Source organism: Anoplopoma fimbria, chromosome 15 (assembly GCF_027596085.1).
Source record: "Anoplopoma fimbria isolate UVic2021 breed Golden Eagle Sablefish chromosome 15, Afim_UVic_2022, whole genome shotgun sequence".
Classification (NCBI taxonomy): Eukaryota; Metazoa; Chordata; class Actinopteri; order Perciformes; family Anoplopomatidae; genus Anoplopoma; species Anoplopoma fimbria.
Window position 1 is genome coordinate 8060059 of NC_072463.1, and position 23349 is coordinate 8083407.

General features: G+C 41.7%; 1 protein-coding gene across 1 annotated transcript in view; it reads right to left on the bottom strand.

The window, feature by feature from the left end:
* Positions 1-23349, bottom strand: part of tnika (TRAF2 and NCK interacting kinase a) — a 60593-nt gene that overhangs the window by 23518 nt on the left and 13726 nt on the right. The window contains 6 exon segments of the mRNA XM_054614312.1: positions 584-638; positions 738-868; positions 1422-1512; positions 3139-3249; positions 5182-5307; positions 6828-6884. Coding sequence (XP_054470287.1) covers positions 584-638; positions 738-868; positions 1422-1512; positions 3139-3249; positions 5182-5307; positions 6828-6884 — 571 coding nt within the window.

Sequence of the window (23349 nt, forward strand, 5' to 3'; positions counted from 1 at the left end):
CACTTGTGCATGTACTGCTATAACATTCGGTTATTAGAGTTTTTAATATTCAAACTTCATATTGGCAAACCAAGCCAGTGGTTAACTAGCATTCAGCTCAAAAGACTAACCAGAATAAAAGACGTTTTAAATATTTCAGATTCTTTTTTTTTTTACAGCTTATAGTTCCTTCTATGTGTGTTATGTTACTGACAGTTTCCAGCTATTGTCTCGCATCCTAATTACTGTGATTATTTGGGATTTACACCCATGTATCATGTCCAACTTGTGAAGTACACACATTAAAATATTCTCATCTAGTTAGATTAGAAGATTACAGTCAAAGATTGAATTTAGCTCAGTCAGATTTTTACCAGAAATAGATTTTTTACAAACCCAGAATGATGATAATCACAACGACTGTGTGCAACATTTTGGAATATGATAATGAACAGAAAAAAACTGAGAAAGCAATTGGAGAACCAATTTCATATCTGCTTCTTGGCACAGACAGAAAAAAATGACTCTTGATTATAGTGATCTACTGAAGTGGCACTAAGGGATGATGTGTAGCAGAGGTGTGTGTTATTGCAGCGGTACATACGTGGCGCTCCTTCAGCCATCTCTATTGCTGTGATCCCCAGTGACCATAAATCACTCTGTAATGACAGAGAAGACACAGTGCATGAATACTTAGGGTGATCAAATAAAAGCACCAGAGATATACACCTTCAGAGCACAGGCTGTTGTTGAAGTACCTTAAAGTCGTATGTGGCTTCAGGGTTCTCGTCGCAGGCGATAACCTCGGGTGCCATCCAATATGGCGTCCCAATAAACGTGTTCCTCCTCCCCACTGTTCTGTCCAACTGGGCCGACACACCAAAGTCCACTACATAGCAAATAAACAGAAAAACCACAACACTTCAGGATAAAGTCAGTTTATAGGCAGTTTACTCAAATCTTTGTTTTTCACTCTGTGTGTTGTGTGTGTGTGTGTGTGTGTGTGGGCCGACACCAAAGGGGCTTTACTAAATTCCATAATGGACTGTAAACAGGAACGAATTAGCCAACCTGCAATAGCTTGCCCAATTTGCAAACACACACGCACACACACACACACACACACACACACACACACACACACACACACACACACACACACACACACACATACACACACACACACACTTTATAATCCCCTCCCCAACGGGCTTTAGGGGGAAAGAGAGAGAGTCCCTTCTTCAGCAGTCCGCCCCATGAACAGTGGCAGAGCTACAGAGAGATGAGTAGGCCGGTATTCAGCATAAAAGAAGAAAGAAAAGCCTCACACACACACACACACATTTGTACACACGTCCGATCCATCTGAAACGCTATACATCCTCCTGCCCTCACAAATCCTAAAGCCGTTTTTGTCAAGTGGGGTAAGATGACAGACTGACCTAGTTTGACCTCTGCGTTCTCAGTCAGCAGGACGTTCTGTCCCTTGATGTCTCTGTGGATGACCTTGTGCTGATGGAGATGAGTCAGACCCTGCAGACAGCGACAGAGACACACGGTGGAGGAACGCCCAGTCATGATTATTATTACCATAAATATGTAAAGAGCATATTTACAAAAGGAAGGAAATGCCCTTCAGCCGGCCTAGCAGCTCCATTTGCTACTATGTAGCTGACCTTGAACTCTGACCTCCATGTGAAAAAAAACTTGTCCTTACAGAGACAAATGCTGTTTGTTAGTCTAATTACTTGTTTTAGTTGCCTTAGAAGTAGTAAACGCAGTATTTTTTACATTGATTTTGGAGCAACATGCACCACCTGAAGTTCATCATTTCTATCAAACCCTGTCTGTAAATGTTTTATTGTTTGTCAGGAAACTCGACAAACAAACTATACAACGTACAGACAGAATAAACTTAATTAACATTGTGATTTACATGTTTTGATCAAATAGAATTAATTAGCACATATACAGGATCTTTGGTGAATTAAATCCAAGCAAATACATGGATGTGTGTTTAACAATTCTCATGTTAGTGAAGACTCTTGTATTGGTTGTAAAGTGACTGAAATAACAATTAATAAACAGAGAAATAAGAGACAATTGGCAGGGTAAAAAAGCTAAAAGGAAAAAAAGAGGAGACAGGAAAAGGATAGAAAAGGACAAGCTAAATAAAGAGTAAAAGACAGACTAAGGGAAAGAAGTCACAGAGACAAATGTGAGTGGACAGAGAGGCACACAGCAAGAAACAAGACCAAATCACAACAGGAAGAGAGGAAACAGAGAGCACGAAATAGGATGCGAGATGAGGGATGAAAAAAGAAATAAAAGTGGATGAAAGGAAATCATTGTTGCTTCAGCTCAGAGCAGCACTGCGTATAACTGACTCTGTTTGAGGCTTTAGCCCTCAGCAAGGAAAACACACAATAGCAGATAGTAGAGATAAGATGTGGGGGAATGAGTATGATTTTCAATGCAGTGCTTTACCATGGAACACAAACAACTGGTGATCGCTATGAAAGAATCGATCAATTCTAAAATACTGATGAACTGGCAATACTATGAAGAGAACATTTATATTATTCACTCTTTTTAGTGCTACTAACAGCATTTGCAAGATTCCACCAAACCCCAAAAAAGACATGCAATCAGAGCCAAGGAGTCTCTAAAGCAACTGCTTGTGAAAACTGATCAAATATGAATTAAGATTCTCTCACACGATTTGCCCTTTTCTTGCCTCAAATGTTTTCAGAAATATTTTCTGGTGTACTTTTCAGCTGTAGAATTAGAAAGTTTGCTCCGGCCATTTGGGTGATGCTTGATGTAAATAAATATAATGTACATTTGGGATAATCCTGGGATAAATTACCATTTGGGATACTTCTCAATTTTGCCACAGTGTCTTCCCATTGAGAATGTTATTTGCTATAAATCATGTCCAATCATTCTTGAATGCTTGGCATAATGAACTAAAAGCTTTTATGTGAAGAGCAAATTATAAATCAACTCTCAGCTCCCACGGTCTGATTCCTGCATTTAGAAGGAAATAAACATCATCAAGGTTCTCCCTCAGTTTCTTCAGCATCACATACACGAATTGCTCACTCATGGAGGACGGGTGTGGGATTGAAACAATGACTCAGCAACATGGTCACTTACCCTGAGAATCTCTCGGCAGATGTAAGCGGTCCACTCCTCTTTCAGAGAGTTGCCCTTGGTGTTCTTGATCAAGTCTGTCACCGATCCGGCTCCACAGAATTCCATCACCAGCTAAACGCATACAAGGTTGATTATTGACTGTTCTGCAGAAGAGAGTAATCTGTCCTGGGATCTGTTCCAAACAAGCCATTAACTCCCATAAAGCAATTTATGGAGATAACCAGCGAGCTAGTCAAATAATCTCACTTGTTTATTAATCTTTTCCAGATACATTTCTCTTTTTTTGCCTTGTGCCTAGTCATACTAGAGACAATGTTTTGTTTTCAGCATTTTGTGTTCATTTGGCTTTATTTTTTCATTATTAAAGTTTGCTATTTTTTTTTTTGTTTTTATTGTTTAAATTTGAATAAATATAATAAAAATTAAAATGTAATAGTTGTTACATCTACCATCACTGTCATCTTCAAAAAGCAGAGCTGAATTAATGATTAATCTAACAATTTTTTCTTGGGTAGTTTATTCATCGTTTGGTATACAAAACATCAGAAAATTAGTAAAGAAATGTGAAGAATGTCTGTCAATACCTGTGGAAAATCACTTAAATCATTGCATTTAATAATATGAAACTTTATTGTTCAACTGTAATATTAATTGAGATATTTTTATGAAAAAAAAAATCTGTCAGATATATTGTTGTTGGATTTTTAATATTCCCAAATACTGATATTGTTACCAGGCTCAAAAATCCAGTGTCGGTCAGGCTCTTAATTACCAAAAGTCACGCTAACAGTCTCTTATATATACATATATATCCCTTATGATATATTCATATATTTATAGGCCACTCCTAACACATGTGCACAGAATTAAAAAGTGCTTTCTTTCTTTCAACATGATGCACATTATGAGGAATATAAGCAGAACCCATAATCACATTACTGTAATGGCATCACTAATATACAGAGAGCAAAACACGTGAAGACAGCCATGTTACAGACTCTTTCTTTGTCACACGCCCCACAGCGACCGCACAAACTACTGCATAAACTGACTCAACCGGGTCATGAGATCACATGAATAAATGAAGTCTTGAATCTCTCGACCCAAACACAATGTGTCCATTCTGTCCAACCCTCTTTCCTCTCTCCATCCTGATCTGCCTCATGCCTTCATCCTCTCCTCTCCTCTCCTCTCCTCTCTTTTAACATTGGAGGAGATTTGCAGGCAAAATTTCGGCTGGTCAGTTCTGGCCCTGCTTCAAGCTCCTCTCATCATCACTCTGGATAACAGGAAGTTGGTGAGTAATGGCCGACCCTCTCATCCAGCCCGTGCATGTGTACTCAGACACGCAAGGACAAAAGTAACACACTCTTATATGCATAAACATAAGGGGACACATGTCAAAGCGAACAGACATACAGCTCGTGCACCTATTTGCACACACACACACACACACACACACACACACACACACACACACACACACACACACACACACACACACACACACACACACACACACACACACACACACACACACACACACACACACACACACACACACACACACACACACGTATGTAAAACAGGCAGCTGTTGAGTCGGGAGGAATTATGCAGGCAGTAGATCTGGCCGCTCTGAGTATATGCATATGTGTGTCTATGTGTCCTCCAATTGTTGTGTGATGAATGCTCCAGGATCAGAGAAGAGAGAGCTCCCTTAGATCCCGTTAACACATGATTTATTGCAGCAGCCAGCCAGCCACACAATAAATCATATACTTTATAACTTTCACACACACACGTTAAGTATATATACATTTTCCAATGCACACAAATCTGCAGTCACTGCGTGCGTGAACTAACTACACACTCAGTTCTTTCACATAAATGTAACAGTGAAAAATGGAAAGTCCCATCTTTCTGCTCTGTGGTTCTCTTCGAGGCTACAGACATCTACACTTCCACACGAACACAAAAACGCATTGAGTTGCAAAGATGCTGGAAAAAAAACATGCACAAACAAACAAAGATAATGGCGTACCCATAGCTGGTCATCTATGCCAGGGGGGTTTTTCTTGATGAAGGCTCCGTAGTAGGTGGCGATGTTCCGATGGTGACTGTACTTCTTCAGCATGTTAATCTCTGCTTTAATCTCCTCTTCCTCATCCTGGCACACACAGGAGAAAAGAGATATCCACAGGCATTAAACCGCGACCTCTATTTGTGACCCGTCAAACATATCAATAGGATGGTGATGGAGCAAAAAGAAATGGAGTTGTTGATGGATTTGCATTTTGGAATCCATTTAAATTCTTAAAAAAACAAACTGTTGTTGCAGAGCAGACATCTGGGTTCCCTAAATTATCCACAAATAGCATTACTTTTTAATTACTTTCGTTTTTAGGGGGGGGTTTACTGCCATGGAGCCAAAAGCAGTTGTTTGAAACAAGTTGTTGTGGTGGCAGTTGGTTACTTACTAGTAATTCTAGTAAGCTGATTTTGTGTTTGCCCTTCATTTCATTGTCAATCATCAATTAATACAGTCGTTTGTTTTTTACAGGTTTATTCATGCTCAACCATTCATACACAGTTCCATTTACCGTATTTTCCGCACTATAGGGCGCACTGGATTATAAGGCGCACTGTCAATGAATGGTCTATTTTCGATCTTTTTTCATATATAAGGCGCATTAAGCGAAACAAAACAGTCAGTCAGTCAAACTTCCTCCACTTCCGTACCATTGATTCATTAACGTTGAATTCTCTCGCAGCTGCTCTATTCCCATGTTCTCCTGCGTGACTGATAGCCTTGAGTTTGAAGTCCGCGTCGTAAGCGTGTCTCTTGACAGGTGCCATTTTGGGGTCCTTATACACACACACTGTAATATTATGGTGAAGCACAGTATGTATTACTCCGCGACGCTCCTGACTACGGTAGCCGTAATGCTGCTGCGGTGCGGCTTTGTAGTTTACCAAAGTCGTACTAAAACATTTTGACAGAGCGCCGTGTACCACACAAAACCGCTTCGAGGTCAGTAAGCACAACCAGAATTAATCCATATATAAAGCGCTCCGGATTATAAGGCGCACTGTCGTTTTTTGAGAAAATTAAAGGCTTTTAAGTGCGCCTTATAGTGCGGAAAATACGGTATTTGTTTATTATTCATACTTTCTTTCTCACACTAATTAGATCCTTCATCTTCATACACCTGCATATGTTCATTTCCTTATTCAGTCATTCATGTTTCTGTTCATTCATCAGTTCCTTTGCTGCTTCATTCCTGCAGTGCTGACAGCGAGGCGTAGAGTGAGAGGATCTCTAAATAGAACGAGAACAGAGATTCTCTCCTTCTTTACAGACACGCCTGAGACTACACTGCTGTCCTAATACCTCCAGCTAATATTACCATGGCAATAGGCCTGTCCTCGTTTCCTCTCTGCCACATCACACACACACACACACACACACACAATGACTGACTCATAGCTCATAATTAGATGACACGGTCGACAGCGGTGGTATAATCACTTGAGATGATTGGCCCTGCGTGGGTACGTGGTGTGTGTGTGTGTGTGTGTGTGTGTGTGTGTGTGTGTGTGTGTGTGTGTGTGTGTGTGTGTGTGTGTGTGTGTGTGTGTGCTCGTGCAGTCAGCACACAAGTGTAGGTGTGTGTTTGTGTGTCTTACCCCCGTGACATCCATGACCTTGATGGCTGCCAGCTGCCCTGTCTTGACATGGCGACCCTGGGGAAAGGAGGAGAGGAAACGGACGGTCAGAATCACAGGGAGACAAAAATGAAAAGAGCGAAGAGAGAGTCAAGGAAGAAGAAAGACGAGATATTTAACAGTCTATAGTTTTCTGTAAAGAAAAGGAGGAAATTGGAGTACATCAGTGCAAATATCAGTTAAATACTGCATAAAAAAAACCATAGTAAACATGACTCAACAACGGTGATCCAGTCTAATAAGCAATATTACAATATGCGACCTTGACTTTTCTAAGATTACTTAAACATAATTTTCTCAATCCAAAATGTAAACAGTGCAAAAAGTGTCAGATAACAACCAAAACGGATGGTTAACTGCTATTAAATACAAATACTAACAACAGACAACAACTACAACAGTTATTAATGTTTCTGTTGCAGCTAAAGCCCCTCGATTTCAAACCAAGTATTTTCTCGAAACAGAAATCTGGTGACCCCTGACCAGATTCAAGGCCGTGACAGCAGTTGCGTCAGACTGCTTGGTCAACATGATACCCCGATATGTCACTGTGATTTGACATGCGGTGGCAACATCAGTCCAATCCAATGTAACAGTACAAATGGGAGATTGTAGTCCAAAACACTGCTGACAGTGTCTCACAAATAGCCCACGATGGAGAAACAAAGACAGATACCAACCTACAGACTTGGCTGTGTTGTGTAATAATCGAGGCTAGGCAGATGCCTGGGGGAGCTGGAAGACGAGGAGCCGGGTGATTGGAAGCTGAGGGGCCAATGGAAGACCCAAGTGGTTCGTTTGCAACAGAGCATCTGTGCCTGTGATTAGCTAATGAAGCTAACAGGGCTAGAGACGCCCAAACCACTGACGGCTATTACTTCCACCTGTCTGGAATCGACTGATTAGCATGTTACAGTCTGAGCAGAACGGCTTAGCAGCAGTGGCCCAAACAAACAAATACATCCACACATAGTCAAGAATACACACACACACACACACACACACACACACACACACACACACACACACACACACACACACACACACACACACACACACACACACACACACACACACACACACACACACACACACACACACACACACACACACACACACACACACACACACACACAACAAGAGCAGGACTGTTTTCTTGGTGGAACTGTTACAGTATAAACCAGATGGCATTAAGGGTCTGGCTCTAAAACGCCTCCTGAGGGCTTTTAATCAAAGGGCCATTCTGATAGTGAGGCCTACAGCCAAAACAGAGGCTCGGAATGCTAGAATAAGAGCAGTAGTACTGTATATTATGGTGAAAAAGTTGACGGTTTGCTTGTTTTTGTAACTTCTTTACAGGTGTAATTTTACAGTAGCACCCTGCCACTGGTCATTAGTCATTCTGCTTCACAATCTATAGTCATTGTCATTTTAACAGATCAATTGTACCCACAGGCTCACCAAAACTCACTTTACTTGATGAATAGTTTGAGAGTTTTAACTGCAAAATAATATAGGCAGCTCAATAGTTTTCTTGTTTCTTTACACTCTAGTTTTATAAAGAAGCAAAATTGTTTCGCGGTCAATATAATGATTTTATTCACATCTCTATTAGGGACAAAAAGAGATGTTTTGGCTTATTAAGTCCGCTGGTGTTTAGACTGAGGGATCAAACTCCAAAGTAAAGAACAAGAAAAAAAACAATATTACAGGTATATTCACTTATCATTTTGCAATAAAACTGCTTTACGTGCATTGAAAAGTCACCACAATTTGTTTTAATTTGAAGAAACAATTATGTTCTCAGTGCAGCAAATAAGAAGAAAACTCTTATTTGTAGAGTTTGTACATTTGGTGGGTTCCCACAGGATGACTGGCAATATGTTAACATCAGCTGAGGTCCCTGAATGGGCCATGAATTAAATTTCTCATTATACAGCCCCTCTTCAATAAAAAGAAAAAAAACTTTAAAACTTGCTGATTTATTGCTAAATGAAAGTTAGGGATTTAATATGATAATTCATTGAGTCACAATCCGGCAATGCACAATGCAAACTAAGCACCACTGTATGGTTGAACACTGTGATCAGTCTCTCTTTCTTTCTCACACACTCACTTACACACTCACTTACACACTCACTCACACACACACACACACACACACACACACACACACACACACACGCACACACACATAGAGAGTCCAGCTTCTGTGAGAGTAAAAGAGCTGGAAAGATTGAAGAGGGATTTCTCATTAGGATCAGACTGCCCCAATTCCACGAGCACAAGGACCGGCTTTGTTGGAGACCAACAAAGGAATTACAGCCACTTACAAATCAGAAACTTACAGACAGAAATTCAAAAAAGGTCTCTCTTTTTCTCCACTACTTGCTGAGACACCCACATGTGCACACAGAGACATGAAGAGGAGTGGAGAAAAAAAGACTGAAGGAGTTAGAAAATGACGGAGACAGCGAGAGAGTGAATATGTCCAATAGATTTTGGACGTGAACATCATCAGAGCTGGATAAAGATTCATTACTCTCAGACACATGACAACCTCCCTTCCTCCATCTCTCCTTCCTTCCTAGAGCGGCGAGTAATGCCACCCAGCTTTATTAAATGGCCGAGTGCGAAAGGAGCAACAGAAAGGAATTAGCGCTGTCTGTTCATCTTTCGCTCTTTCTCTGTCCTCGCCCCGTTCATTTATTTGCAAAATCAAAGGAAGGGATGGGGGCGGGTCTTTGGATTATATGAATGTAAGCAGTTTAAAGGATAATGTGTGTAACGAAGATACCAAAACAAGTCTTGAAGATAAATGTCAATGATACGAAAAACAAGAGAGGACGACAAATGATAAAATGATTAGTGCTGAAACCAATCAGTCAGTTAATTGTCTCAGCAACAGTCATTTATCAAGCTAAAATGCCAAATACTCACAAATTCCAGCATCTGTAATGTGAGGATTTTTGTTTTTTGCCCTGTTTCATATCTTTGCAAATTGAATGAATTTGGGGTTTGGACAGTTTGTCGCACAAAACAAGCATTTTAAAGACGTTAACTTAAGCCCTGTGATCTTGTGAGAGGGATTTTACAATGTTGTCCAACATTCTAGACCAAGTTATCCATTCAGTGATTGACGAAATGATTGACAGATTAAAGTAATAGCTTTGGCGAGTAATAATTTGCTTTCTTGCAAAGATTTTATTGATTCGAAGAACAATACCACTCACGTTGGTGTGCTTGGAGATGAGCCAGGAGGCGGTTAGCCTAGATTAGCTTAGTTTACTTTAATTTACTTTAGCGTAAAGACTTGAAGCATGGGGGAACAGCTAGCCTGGCTTTACATTTTTTAAATATGCCTATCAGCTCAGAAGCTCGACAATAAACACAAATAACAGTTTACCCATCTGACCAACTCTTCTGTGTTTTCTGTGGTTGCTTAAGAATCTCATGGTGACAACAAGACTCCATGAAGAAACATAGTAGCGTGTAACTACAGGTAAAACCACAACTTGTGTTTCCTGTCGTTCCTGTTTGTGTACAGTTGAAAGAAATAAAATAACTGACAGCATTTTTAATTGGTGGAGGTTTTGGAAGCCAGATTTTTTTATACCTTTGGACAAACCCAACGTAGCTAGCTATCTGTTCCCCCATGCTTTCAGTTTTACGCTATGCTAAGCTAAGCTAATTGCCTCCTGACTCAGTCTCTACAGTTAATGCACGGACGCGAGAGTGAAATCAATCTTCTCATCAAATGCTCAACAAGAAAGCAAATAGGTGCATTTCTTAAAATTCCATTAGTCAAAAATGAAAACAAATATTTGATGAAGCCTTGAGAATGACAAATAATAAAAAATAAAAAAACAGCATTTCTGTGGTTGCTTAAGAATCTCATGGTGACAACAAGACTCCATGAAGAAACATAGTAGCGTGTAACTACAGGTAAAACCACAACTTGTGTTTCCTGTCGTTCCTGTTTGTGTACAGTTGAAAGAAATAAAATAACTGACAGCATTTTTAATTGGTGGAGGTTTTGGAAGCCAGATTTTTTTTATACCTTTGGACAAACCCAACGTAGCTAGCTATCTGTTCCCCCATGCTTTCAGTTTTACGCTATGCTAAGCTAAGCTAATTGCCTCCCGACTCAGTCTCTACAGTTAATGCACGGACGCGAGAGTGAAATCAATCTTCTCATCAAATGCTCAACAAGAAAGCAAATAGGTGCATTTCTTAAAATGCCATTAGTCAAAAATGAAAACAAATATTTGATGAAGCCTTGAGAATGACAAATAATTAAAAAAAACAACAGCATTAGAATTGTTTATTTTCAGCTTCCTTCATGTCCTTCTTTCTCCTAAGAATGTCCCACTCTCTCGGTGATCCGTTTCATTCAGACTGAGGAGATTTCGAGCCTCACAGGCCTGTTCATCCCTCCCTCCATTCGTTTGTTAACTGCTATGCCTCTCTGACCTAGATCTGAATTCTCCCTCTCTCTCACTCTCTCCCTCTCTCTCTCTTTCCCTGCCTCACTCTTTTATCCCTCCGATTTTCTCTCTCTCTCTCATTATCTAACCCTCTTAACTTCTCACAATCTCCTCTTTATGCCTCTCATTATTTCTGCCCTCCTCCCTCTAGATATCTCGCCTACTTTTTCCCCGTCCCTTGTATTCTCTGTCTCCTCCTCTCTCATGCCTCAGCAACCCGGACCAGCAGCCTGTACAAAAGCGAGTCCTGAATGAACATGACCGAGCTGAACGCTAATGCCAACGAAACAGCGTTCAGTTTTGAGCGTCGACGATTAAATATGACACAAACCGAGGAGTCCCTGCAACCCTTTAGCTTAGCTTCTGCTTATGCATCTCGCGCCTTCTGCGAAAAAAAAAACGACAACGCACTGACAAAGGGTAAAAAAAAGTAAAACTAACACACATAATGAATACTTAAATGCTTTAATCTAATACTTCCCATCTGTCATTATACTTAAATTAAACTTAAATCATCACAGAGACATTTCAAATGAGGCCTAAGTAATTATCTCACACGTTCCCAATCCACCATTTTCCCCTCTTTAATCCTGTAAAAGTATTTTGACCAAATATGACAGCAAAACATCTGTCTCTCACACACACACACACACACACACACACACACATGCACACACACATGCACACACACGCGGCTGTGATGCTGACAGGCCAGGTGTGTTTGAGCGATAACAGACCAAATTGACTATGTTGGTTCCGCTTGGATGGCCGTGCTGTGATGGAGACAGCCAACTGATACCGAACTGATCTCCAATCAGCCTTCGGGCGGCCGCATCATGGAGGAGTCATTACTTGGCATCCTCCCTGCAGGTCAGTGTTTCTAAACTCCTGTATGGAAATGGAGTGTAGGTCTTCAGCCCAACGAAATAGGAATGTGCTTTTATAAACCAGGATTATTTACATTAATTTAGCTTCATTTGCTGTACCTGTTTATACTATGTCATGTTTGGGATTGCATTCTCTTTCACTAGAAACAAAAAGGTAAAAGTCTATAAATCCCTCAATCTTCATTTATTGTGTGTGATGTTTAAATCTGCTGATAAGATTTTAAATAATTCAGGGGCAATAATGCTTCCGTTTACTCTGTCCCAGCATCATGTGACGATCGATGGCGAGGGAGACGTGTTGATTAAAGGCCGAGAAACAGAAGGTGAACACAATATCTCAAACACCTACAATTTCATGCAATTATGTCAAATGTCAAATTTTCCTTGATTGTGTCATACAAGTATTGATTCATTTCTTAAGTGAGAACTGATCATAAACCATCTGATTTGAGCTGAAAATAATAATTATTTTCATTATTGATTATTTTTGTCCGACTAACAACCAAACCCAAAGTATATTCAACTGGTTATCCCATAAGACAGAGAAAAGCTGAAAATCTCAACGAGCGAGAGGCTGGAATATTTGGGATTTACTTGATGATTCATTCATTCTCAAAATAGTTGGTGATTATTTTTGCCTTTTAAATGTCAAAAAAAATCCTGTAAAATGCTCATTGCAAGTTCCCAGAGCCTAAGATAACATCTTAAAGTTGCTTGTTTTGTCAAACTCCCTATCAACACCAACATTTGTACAACTAGTCGCTGAAAAACTGGCTAAATTCCTCCTGATTCATTTTCTATAAATCAGATTATCATTTCAGGACTTGTTTAAATACTTATGTGTACTGTATAAAAAGAAGCATCACGTAATTTGAGTCCTTTATCTTAAAGGCACCCGAGCTTTGAAAAGTAACTACACACTAATCGCATCCAAGACCCTTTTTCAGCACGTTCAAATTCCTCAACTGTGGTGCTGTCTGCTGTGAGTAATGAAAACCACTCATGTTGTCTATATAAAACCAAACTGCAAAGATATCTAGAGATGCGAAACAGATTTCAGATCCAATACGACGGCGCTATCTCATCTCATCTGTCGACTTCCATGTGCACCGTCACCGTCACCGCCAGACTGACACAAAGTATGCCTATTCCAGTAATTATCATCAACACATAATTAAGATCGATTACACCTGCCAAGCAACAGTAAAACACCAGTATAGTACTTGGTACGCAAAGGATTCTATGTATATGCGTGTGTTTTAGGATGAGGAAGAGGGAGGTTGTGAGCCCCACAGGCTGCAGAGGGAAGCGTCTCTTCATCCTTCTCAGCTTGCAGCTTCAGTGAGGCGAGACCAAACTGCTCTCCGCTGCCTTAATACAACCTGCTGGTGGATATCGTGGCATCCAACGCTTCTCTGTGTGAATATTTTGTGTGTGAGCGAGTAAGAAACGCGTATGTAGCTTGTGTGTATTTTGTTTGTTTGTGTGTATGTCTATGCCCTTGCCAAGTCAATTACACAGACCCCCCCCTTTGGACACATTTACTATGCAGGACACTTCCTGTCGTAGCCTAGCAACAGTCTTGGCTGGCCAGAGTACAGTGGGCACGACACTTAAGCATACACACACACACACACACACACACACACACAAATGTACACTGTCACACACGCGCGTACAAAGAGAGGGAGGATACAGGGAATAAGAGACGATTGTCCTGATTTGGGAGAGTATTTATTGAGAAGAAGCGATTGGGTGAGGAAAGGAGGGAGGGGGAGAGAGAAGGGAGGACCGATTGAGAGACGAGGGAGTAGTTCAGGGAGAGCTGGATTTCACCGTGCATCTGTCCTCAGTTTGTGCTCGCCGTGTGACCAAGCTGCAAGGTCAGAGGAAACCTTCCTGATTTTACCCTAAAATGGCCGAGTGAATGAGCGCTCTGATTTAAAAATAGGTCCGTAATGGAGTTCAAGCTTATCCTTTACACAAAGCAGAATTTAAACACCTTCACCGGTGGTTATGCACGTTTTAGCTCATTAACTACGAATCTCATTAGTGGGGGACATTTTTAAAGCCCACCATATTAAGATTGATTTCCAACTTTCTAGACATCCATTGTTTTTTTTTACTAATTTCACTAAGCAGCTTGCGGAAACTTTAAACTTAATTAAGAAGTTAAAGTTTTATGTTCAACTTTCGTTTTTTTCTCATCATTGTGATGCAGACCGTTTGTTCTACATGGTTTCTGACACTTCCTACACTTTCATTTCTTATATAAATGTGAGGTCAACCTATTTGTATATACATATATTCACACAACAATGGCCATATATCTAATAACTGTGGTTGTTACTTAGACATTCATCTACTAACTCACTTGATCATGTGATGAGATGAGTCAATCTGGGTGGCTCGCAGCAGCTGCTAAACTTTTTCCTGGTTGAAATGGAAACCTGCTCTTCCTGCTGTGTTCAAGCAGCAACCAAACTTGTTTTTTTCTCATTACAGCGCCATGTTTGCTGATAATTTGTCACTAGGTTTTTATTCTCGATTTAGCTCACAATTCTTTACAGAAGCCAACTTCAGATATGTATTCTCCAATGATGTAAAGGAATGCATATTATTCGATTTAGCATTAGCATGGGCCTCTAAATATAAGTCTTCATTTTTTTACCTTTTCAAAGGCTCAGTAAATTGCAACCATTTTTTCTTCCCACCTGCATCGGTCGTCTTTGTGCTTCATGCTTGCAAAACATACAAGAAGACAAGATCAAACATACTGTACATTCTAAAGCATTTGAATGCACACGCACACTCATTAAACTAGGAACAGATTGCCAAACTGTGTTCCCAACACTTTGTTAAGAAAGAAATGGGTCACACCATAATCCTAATCCGCCGTCATGCTTATCCATGTACACGAACACAAACATACACAAACATAAGGAAAAAATTGACTGAATGGCATCTGAGACTGCTTTCCTGGCATTTGGCCTGTCAGCATGGTAACAGCAGCACAGGGAAAAGACGGCCATGCCTGTGGGCTTTCAATCTATACATTTATACTTCTGTCTGTCTCTCCCAGACAGGCAGGTCCTCGAGGGAGATCATCCACTGCTGTCACACACTCTCACACACACATCCAACTGTAGTTCAGGCTAGTTGTGTTAGGGTTGAAGGATTTCAGACAACCTGTGTTTCAGTCTGTACCCGCCAATCAACACCCACTTGTTCTACTCCCAGCATGCTTAGCAGCTGCGATGAAGAATTAAAGCTACTTTCGACTAACAAACGATACCAACACGGTTCTGCTCAAAGGAGCCCAAAGAAATAAGGGGGCAATACGACCAGACACACCTCATTGCAGTTCAAACACCTGCAGTCATTCCGCATTCACTCGTGCTCACACACACGCACACGCACACACACACACACACACACACACACACACACACACACACACACACACACACACACACACACACACACAGACAAACGGGCGCACGCGCTGTTGTGGAGTCAGTGAGGCAGTAAATAAAAGTGACAAAGGCCTCCGTTCCAATCTACTACTGCACTGCCCGGGAAATATAGAAGCACCCCGAGGCTGCTCTCACACTCACACATGAGAAAGCAGGAGAGAGGGGGAGTAAACGGATTGAGACAGGAAGATATATATTTAAAAGGAGAGGCGATATATAGCGAGCCAGTGAGGACGAGGGAAACGTATAAAAGCAGAGGGTTTGCAGGAGTAGGAGGTAGTAAAGGAAGGAAAAAAAAAAAAAAAGAAAGATGAGAGGGAGAGAGATGAGAGCAATGATCTGTAGAATAGTCCGGAGGGCTTTTATTGACGAGTAAGAGGGGGGGGAGAAGATGCTGAATCTTGCGACAGCGTGTTGATTCCACTCCGAATGAACCGGTGATATCGACTTAAGCGATTATTGAAATAATCTATCAGCGGTCTGAAATATAGCCGTTCATTAACCTGCTCGCTCAAAAGTACAACGAGCTAATTAAGAAGCCAGCGGACACACAAATGTACGAGATACAGACTAATCTGGGGTCAGGGAAGGGATTTGGCGCAGTGCTAAATAATCACTACTGCAGGAACCCAAAACGGTTTAAATAAGAGAAACATTAGGCTGCAAACACACACACACACACACACACACACACACACACACACACACACACACACACACACACACACACACACACACACACACACACACACACACACACACACACACACACACACACACACATTTGATCACAAGCAACAAAAGCACATCTGTCAGTCCCCACGGTGTCGTGATGGTGCTTAAAAAAAAAAAGAGACAGGGCGAACACACAAAGCTGGGTAAGTCCATCGTCTCGGAACCAGAAATATGACTTATTTTAATGTCATACATGTAAAGAGGATCTGCGGGTCCGTGTATGCACGTGTTGTGTGTGTGTGTGTGTGTGTGTGTGTGTGTGTGTGTGTGTGTGTGTGTGTGTGTGTGTGTGTGTGTGTGTGTGTGTGTGTGTGTGTGTGTGTGCGGATATCTGAGGTCAGGAAACGGTAAAAAGCTTGTCCTCATCATTATACATCCTCTGTTGTGATGGAAATAAATCATCCCCTAACAGGATAACCACTCGCCGGATGGACATTTGTGTGTGTGTGTGTGTGTGTGTGTGTGTGTGTGTGTGTGTGTGTGTGTGTGTGTGTGTGTGTGTGTGTGTGTGTGTGTGTGTGTCCACGGCTTATTTATAGTAGGCATTTGAGGCTGACCCAGATTAACTGAAAACACAAACTCACAAAGAAACAGATGAACTGAACACACACATTGCTTTTCCCAGCTTGATGATGTTGCTGGGATCTATGTAAACAGCTGCGTGACCCTCTGAAAAAACTGTTAACTCTATCCCATCACAACAGCTCTCCCACAAACTAACATATTACCTCATTGATTCACAGGCTCATTTACACAGGTTAAGTCACTAATGCACTTACTGACTGAATCACTCCGTTCGCAACTGACCTGCCCACTCATTCACTAATCTCTCTCGTTTCAAAACAAACCGCCTGAACGTCTTCGGTCATGTCAAACAGAGAAAGAAACAGTCCCCCTGATGTTTCAACATCTGCCGACACAACACGACAAGGAGGATAAGACAGAGGAGGAGAGTCGGAGAGCGTGCTCGGGCGAGGGGCAACACCACAGAGGAGGAGGAGGAGGAGGAGGAGGGTTGCATCGAGGAGGAAAAGCAGCAGGTTCAGCAGATCGCCGTTACGCTCCGACAGCTCTGGAGGTCAAGCGAACAGCCGAGCTGATTTACGGTATACAGTTTGGAGGTGAGGGAGGAAGAAACAGCTGAGCAAAGGCGAGGCAGAAAAACATGAATAAAAGAAGGCGCTCAGATGAAGGAAGGCAGGGAAGCAAAATAAAAAATGAGGAGCTACAGGCTGTGAAAGAAAAAACACATTAATAGGAGTAAGGTGAAGAGAGAATAATAGAGAGAGTCAAAGCTGGTATAGGTTATTGACTTAACTATTGATGAGCACTAATTTATACTGTTGAAGGAGAAACCCCGGCTAGATAGATCTGTACGGTGAACACTATTAATTAAAGAGGCATCGGACTGGAAAACACTGTTGAGAGAGAGAGAGAGAGAGAGACAATGAGAGAAGAAGAGAGAACGAGAGATTGCTATTGACATCAGGCATGGCTAATTGACCCTGGTCTGGGTGGCAGGGGTGCATTGTGGGTAAGTGGGGCGTATGGCCTTGGGGAAGACAGAGACAGAAAGAGAGGATGTAGGCTAATGAACACACTGCCAGGTGTGAGTGAGTGTGAGTGTGTGTGTGTGTGTGTGTGTGTGTGTGTGTGTGTGTGTGTGTATCGCTGCATGTGGTGTGGAACGAGCACATCTGCTGTTCCCACGGTAACAAGCAACATCCACCTCGGTCACGGTTCACAGTTCATTCATAAGGACTGAATAGATGGAAGTGTGCGTCGGTCCTTGCAATGACTAAGTGACTGTAAACAGCTGCCCCTACACCGGTGATGTGACTGTATATGTCAGGCAGACATATAGACACATATAGACACTTATGAACACACAGATGAACACATGCCACATCGGAGCCTTATAACCTGCAAAAAAATCCCAGCTGGGACTTCTGGCACAGCATCACCATTAGCACTAATGCTTCCATATAGGACTACATTCTTTATACATTTACATTATCACGCTAACTGCAATTTACCGGTACAGCAAAGCAGCATAACGGGCCTGTACATTTTCTAGTAGAGGCTTTTAAATGAGTAATGTACTACCCTTGTTGCCAATGCTGAGACTCAACGGACTGCATTCCGGGGGGGAAATGTTTCAATATAAAGTAGCAGTGACTGTATCTGGGCTCAGTCAAGCAGAAGTGAACTGCTGGGATCTACTGCAGATAAATATGATCACGATTCAGATTCATGTCCGCATTAACAAGAATATCTTAGTCAAAGATCATACACTTTATTGTTGTCTTATGTCTAATCATTTGTTAAGGGAATTAGAAAACTTGACAGTATGACGACATGACTTGTGAGTCTGTAACACCTAAACCAAAGTTCATTTTTGCTTAACTCCCTTAATTGCTTTATTAAAGTGTTTCAGAGATGTGTTGACTCTGTTTTGCGTTGAAGTGACAGGCGTTTTTATAATTTTCCACCGCATTCATATTAATTTTGGTATGCTATATAAGAGAAACACATCTCTGCACAATGCAATTCAACAGCACCGCAGACTGCATCCATCAAACTGATCAAAAAGTCCAATGAACCCATGAAGATAGGCGTACGTTTAAAACAAAAATGGCATCGTGCAGATAAAGACATGATACAAGACGTAAGAATATTCAGTACTAAATGTGATGCCAACCAGGGATTTGTGGAGTTACCATTTGAGTATGATCAATGCCTCTCTTTCAAAAGAGACACACTCTGTATATGCCTCCTTGTTTGATCTCCTTTCCTGCTGAGAAACACTAGCTGGAGGAGTCGTGAACATCAAACAAAGAGGAATACGTGACGTCATCTTCCATCCTTTTTTTCAGGGTCTCTCTCTCTGCCAGCCTTCCACATTTCATGCTGCTTCTCTGAGGTGTGTGGAAATGTGTGTGTGTGTGTGTGTGTGTGTGTGTGTGTGTGTGTGTGTGTGTGTGTGTGTGTGTGTGTGTGTGTGTGTGTGTGTGTGTGTGTGTGTGTGTGTGTGTGTGTGTGTGTGTGTGTGCAGTTACATGTGTAGCTGTGGCGGGCATGCAAAGAGAAAAAAATCTCCCACAGTCCTTTGCAGTATGACTTCCAGCAGATAAGGAAGATAAAAAAAACTACTTTGAAGTTTTATTCGGTTCTTAAGAGGGCAGAGGAGGGAGGAGGGAGGAGGAGGAGGAGGAGGAGGAGGAGGAGGAGGAGAGGCTGGTTGAGGTGCAAAACAGGAAGGGACGATGCAGGTAAAAGCGATAAAGAAATATAGAAGAAGAGGACAAAAGATAGAGGTGTGGATGGTGAACAAAATAAAGCATTCCTTTGAGCCCTAATCCTAATCTACATGCTGTCTCTTGTTTACATCCCCAGATTGCTACGGCAACGAGATTATCGGACACAACTGCACATTCCTCCGTTTTGTGGTCTCATATGTTCATCAATTTTAAAGAAAAACCCATGATATGACCTTTTCAGGAGCTACACTCACACACGCACTGCCCTCACTGCTGACTTCATGACACACACTCACACACTCACACTCACACACTCTCACACTCTCACACACACACACACACACACACACACACACACACACAGCGACATGTGAGCATGACACCACATATGCTCCGTCAAACCATTTGTTCACACACATTGGTTTATACACCGTCACGCCAATGCAGTAAATGGAAAGCACACAGCTGCTCTTTGTGCAGAGCGGCTGTCACAGTGGGTGAGCATATAAAAGCCCATACGGCCCAGGTTCCCAACCGTCGCTTGTGTGTGTGTGTGTGTGTGTGTGTGTGTGTGTGTGTGTGTGTGTGTGTGTGTGTGTGTGTGTGTGTGTGTGTGTGTGTGTGTGTGTGTGTGTGTGTGTGTGTGTGTGTGTCTCACAGCAACTAGTGAATATTTAAAGAGTGTGTGTCAAGCACTTTGCCCGAGGAGGAGCAGAGTGGATGTGTTCTGTCATCAGAAAGAAAAAGATTGGCTGCCTTTCTTTTTTTCCCCCCCTCTCTCCTCTCTTCTGCTCCTTCGCTGCATGGCGACAGCAGAGTCACGGCGACAAAAGTACGTGCATGTGAGAACAGCGCACCAACATTCACAGACACAAACCCACACAAAAACAGGAAATGTTTTTGAGGAGAAGAGGAGATGAGCCGATGGACTGTGTGTGTCACGGTTCACGATGCGTTTGTGTCCTTCTGATCGAGATATGATGATGAGTCGCCATCCCAACTTGTCCTTGCGTCCGTCACGGAGAAGAATGACTTCTCCTGCGGGAATGACGAGGAGCAGCGATCAATCAATTAGCCAATCAATAAGCCTGTCAGTCAATAAGTCGTTCCGTCAGTCAGCCAGTCAGTCAGGGAGAGTTTTGGCCAATGGTTGGCGAGGAAAGGCCCCCCCCAGTTCCCGCCCCCTTTGCTGTGGCAGGCGCTTCCTCAATTCGGAGAACTGTAATTCCCATAAGCCTCATCAAATATTCACAAGCATCAGAAAGAAAGAGAGAAAGAGGGGGTGGGGTACAGATTCAGAAGCATGATTAAATAAAAAATAAAAAAAAGAGAGTGAGCAGGGGAATGAGAGAGAGAGAGAGAGAGAGAGAGAGAGGGCTGGAGAGATGAGAGTGGAAGAGAGACGTGGCATGAGGGTGATGGAGGGAGAGATGATGAGACAGAGAGTGACAACAGTTGGAGAGGGAGAGAAAGGGAGCTAAGGCAAGAAACGGAGAGAGATGACAGGGAAGGAGAGAGGTGGCGAGAGAGAGAGAGAATGTGTTTAATTATTCAGCATTACCCGTGTTCTCTATTTATGGCCCTTTTAGAGCAGCCAGTAGAAGCTATATATACACACACATACTGTAGGCTTAAGTACAGACCACCGGAGAAGCTTCAGCACCCCCAAAATAACAGAGGAAACGAGAAGAAAAATGTGATTACATATTGATAAGAGAAATGTGAAGAGGCGAGGGATGAAGTTGTGACGCGGGTGATAATACAGAGGAGGAAAAACAATGAAACGCAAACGCCACGGAGACGTGAGATGAGAAAAAGGGAGACAGAGGGAGAAATTGTCTTTCCGCTGCGGTTACTCGTCTATCACTGCTCCTCGCCAAACAATTTTTTTTAGCTGGCAGGGAAACGGCAACAAAAAAACAACAACCCGGGAAACAACTTTTCGAGACATTTTTTAATTGAGATGAGATGTGTGTGTGTGTGTGTGTGTGTGTGTGTGTGTGTGTGTGTGTGTGTGCATGAGTGATGAGAGAGGAGAAGAGAGAGAGAAGTGGACGGAGAGGAAGGAGCACCGTGGAGCAGATCTGTATCATTTAACTAGATGGAGTAATGGAATGGTTGATAAACCTGTTATCTCTCACTCGCAGACAGAAGTGCAGCGATGTGGCACATTACTGGTCCTCCAACACCAACATAAAACACTGTGCTGGCCATTACTACACATGCACACACAATAGGATGCATGCATGCATGGGTGTAAACTCAGATAGAGGAAACTTAGGTAGAAACTACTGCAGCAGAATGCGGGGGATTGGTTTTAGAGTCATGCTTTTGCTGCAGGAAAGGAAGTATCTGATTTGAAAGACAGTAAAAAAAAAAAGAAAATTACTTTTAAAGTTTTAAAAGGCCCAAAGGTAGCCTAAATGTGTCCATAGAAATAAATAATTCAGATTCAATCAAATAAAAAACAGTAAAGTTGCAGTTAGGATGATTTATTAATCTGCATACATTTTGGCAAAAAGGTAGAGAAGTTGTGTAGAGATTCTCAATTTTCTAAACTATGGTGTGGAAGAAAATATAAAGTCACAACTAGTTAAATTACATTGTATGATCACAGAAACATCAGAGCAAAGCAGGCCCCTGGCGACAGAGCAAATTGAGTATATTTTTTGGGTTAAAACCATGTTTACAGCCTGCCAGACTCTGATCTTTACATATGAGCAAAAATTCAAAGTCCACTTGTGTTTTCGCTCCGCAGAACCCAGACAAGCATTCGTTGATCCATATGGGGATGCTATAGTCCAAAGCTTTTATACAGTATGGTATTCCTATGCGTTATTTTTCTGATATGACACGTGTCTCAAAATGGTTCAGAGACGCGGAGCAATTCCAGCTCACTAATACACCGGACTGAAGGTCAATTTATCATCTCAGTGACTCAGAGATTCACCTGCTCACAAGGAGCTGATCCCTATCAGACGGCTTACCTCGACCGCATGAGGAATTTAAAATAGATGGCAGTTTTTGACTCGAGTGACTCTGCCCCTTATCTGCGTGGATGAATCCAATCTGTTCCAATTTACATCTGTATATACGTCTGCAACACTGAAGGGGCAACATTTGAAAAAACGAAGCACTAAAAAGCATTTTAGCATGTTTTCTGCCTATATGTTATATGAAGATTTACATTTCTATTAGGAGCTGCAACCATTATCGATACGCTGCTGATTATTTTACTCAAATAGACGTGTGTTCTATAGAATGTCTGGAAGTAGTTTAAAAAAAAAAAATATCTTGGTGATGTGTTTGTTTTGTCCGAACAACCTAAAAGCCAAATATATATTTCCCCATAAGGACAAAAAACAGCAAATCCTCACAACCAAAAGGCTGGAATGTATTATTAATATTTTGTTGCATTTTTCCTTATAAAAACAGTTTCTGCTTCATTTTCTGCCAATCGTCTAGGCTCTACTGTTTCCACCTATGATGTGCAATACATTTTTAATGAGAATTGTAGGCCAATAGGAACATTTTAAAATGAATTGTCTCGTGAATTTGGCTCATAAAAGCTCCCAAAATATATTGCACACATTCAGAACTTCATAGACAGGTCAATTAAACAGTTGAAATGTCACTTT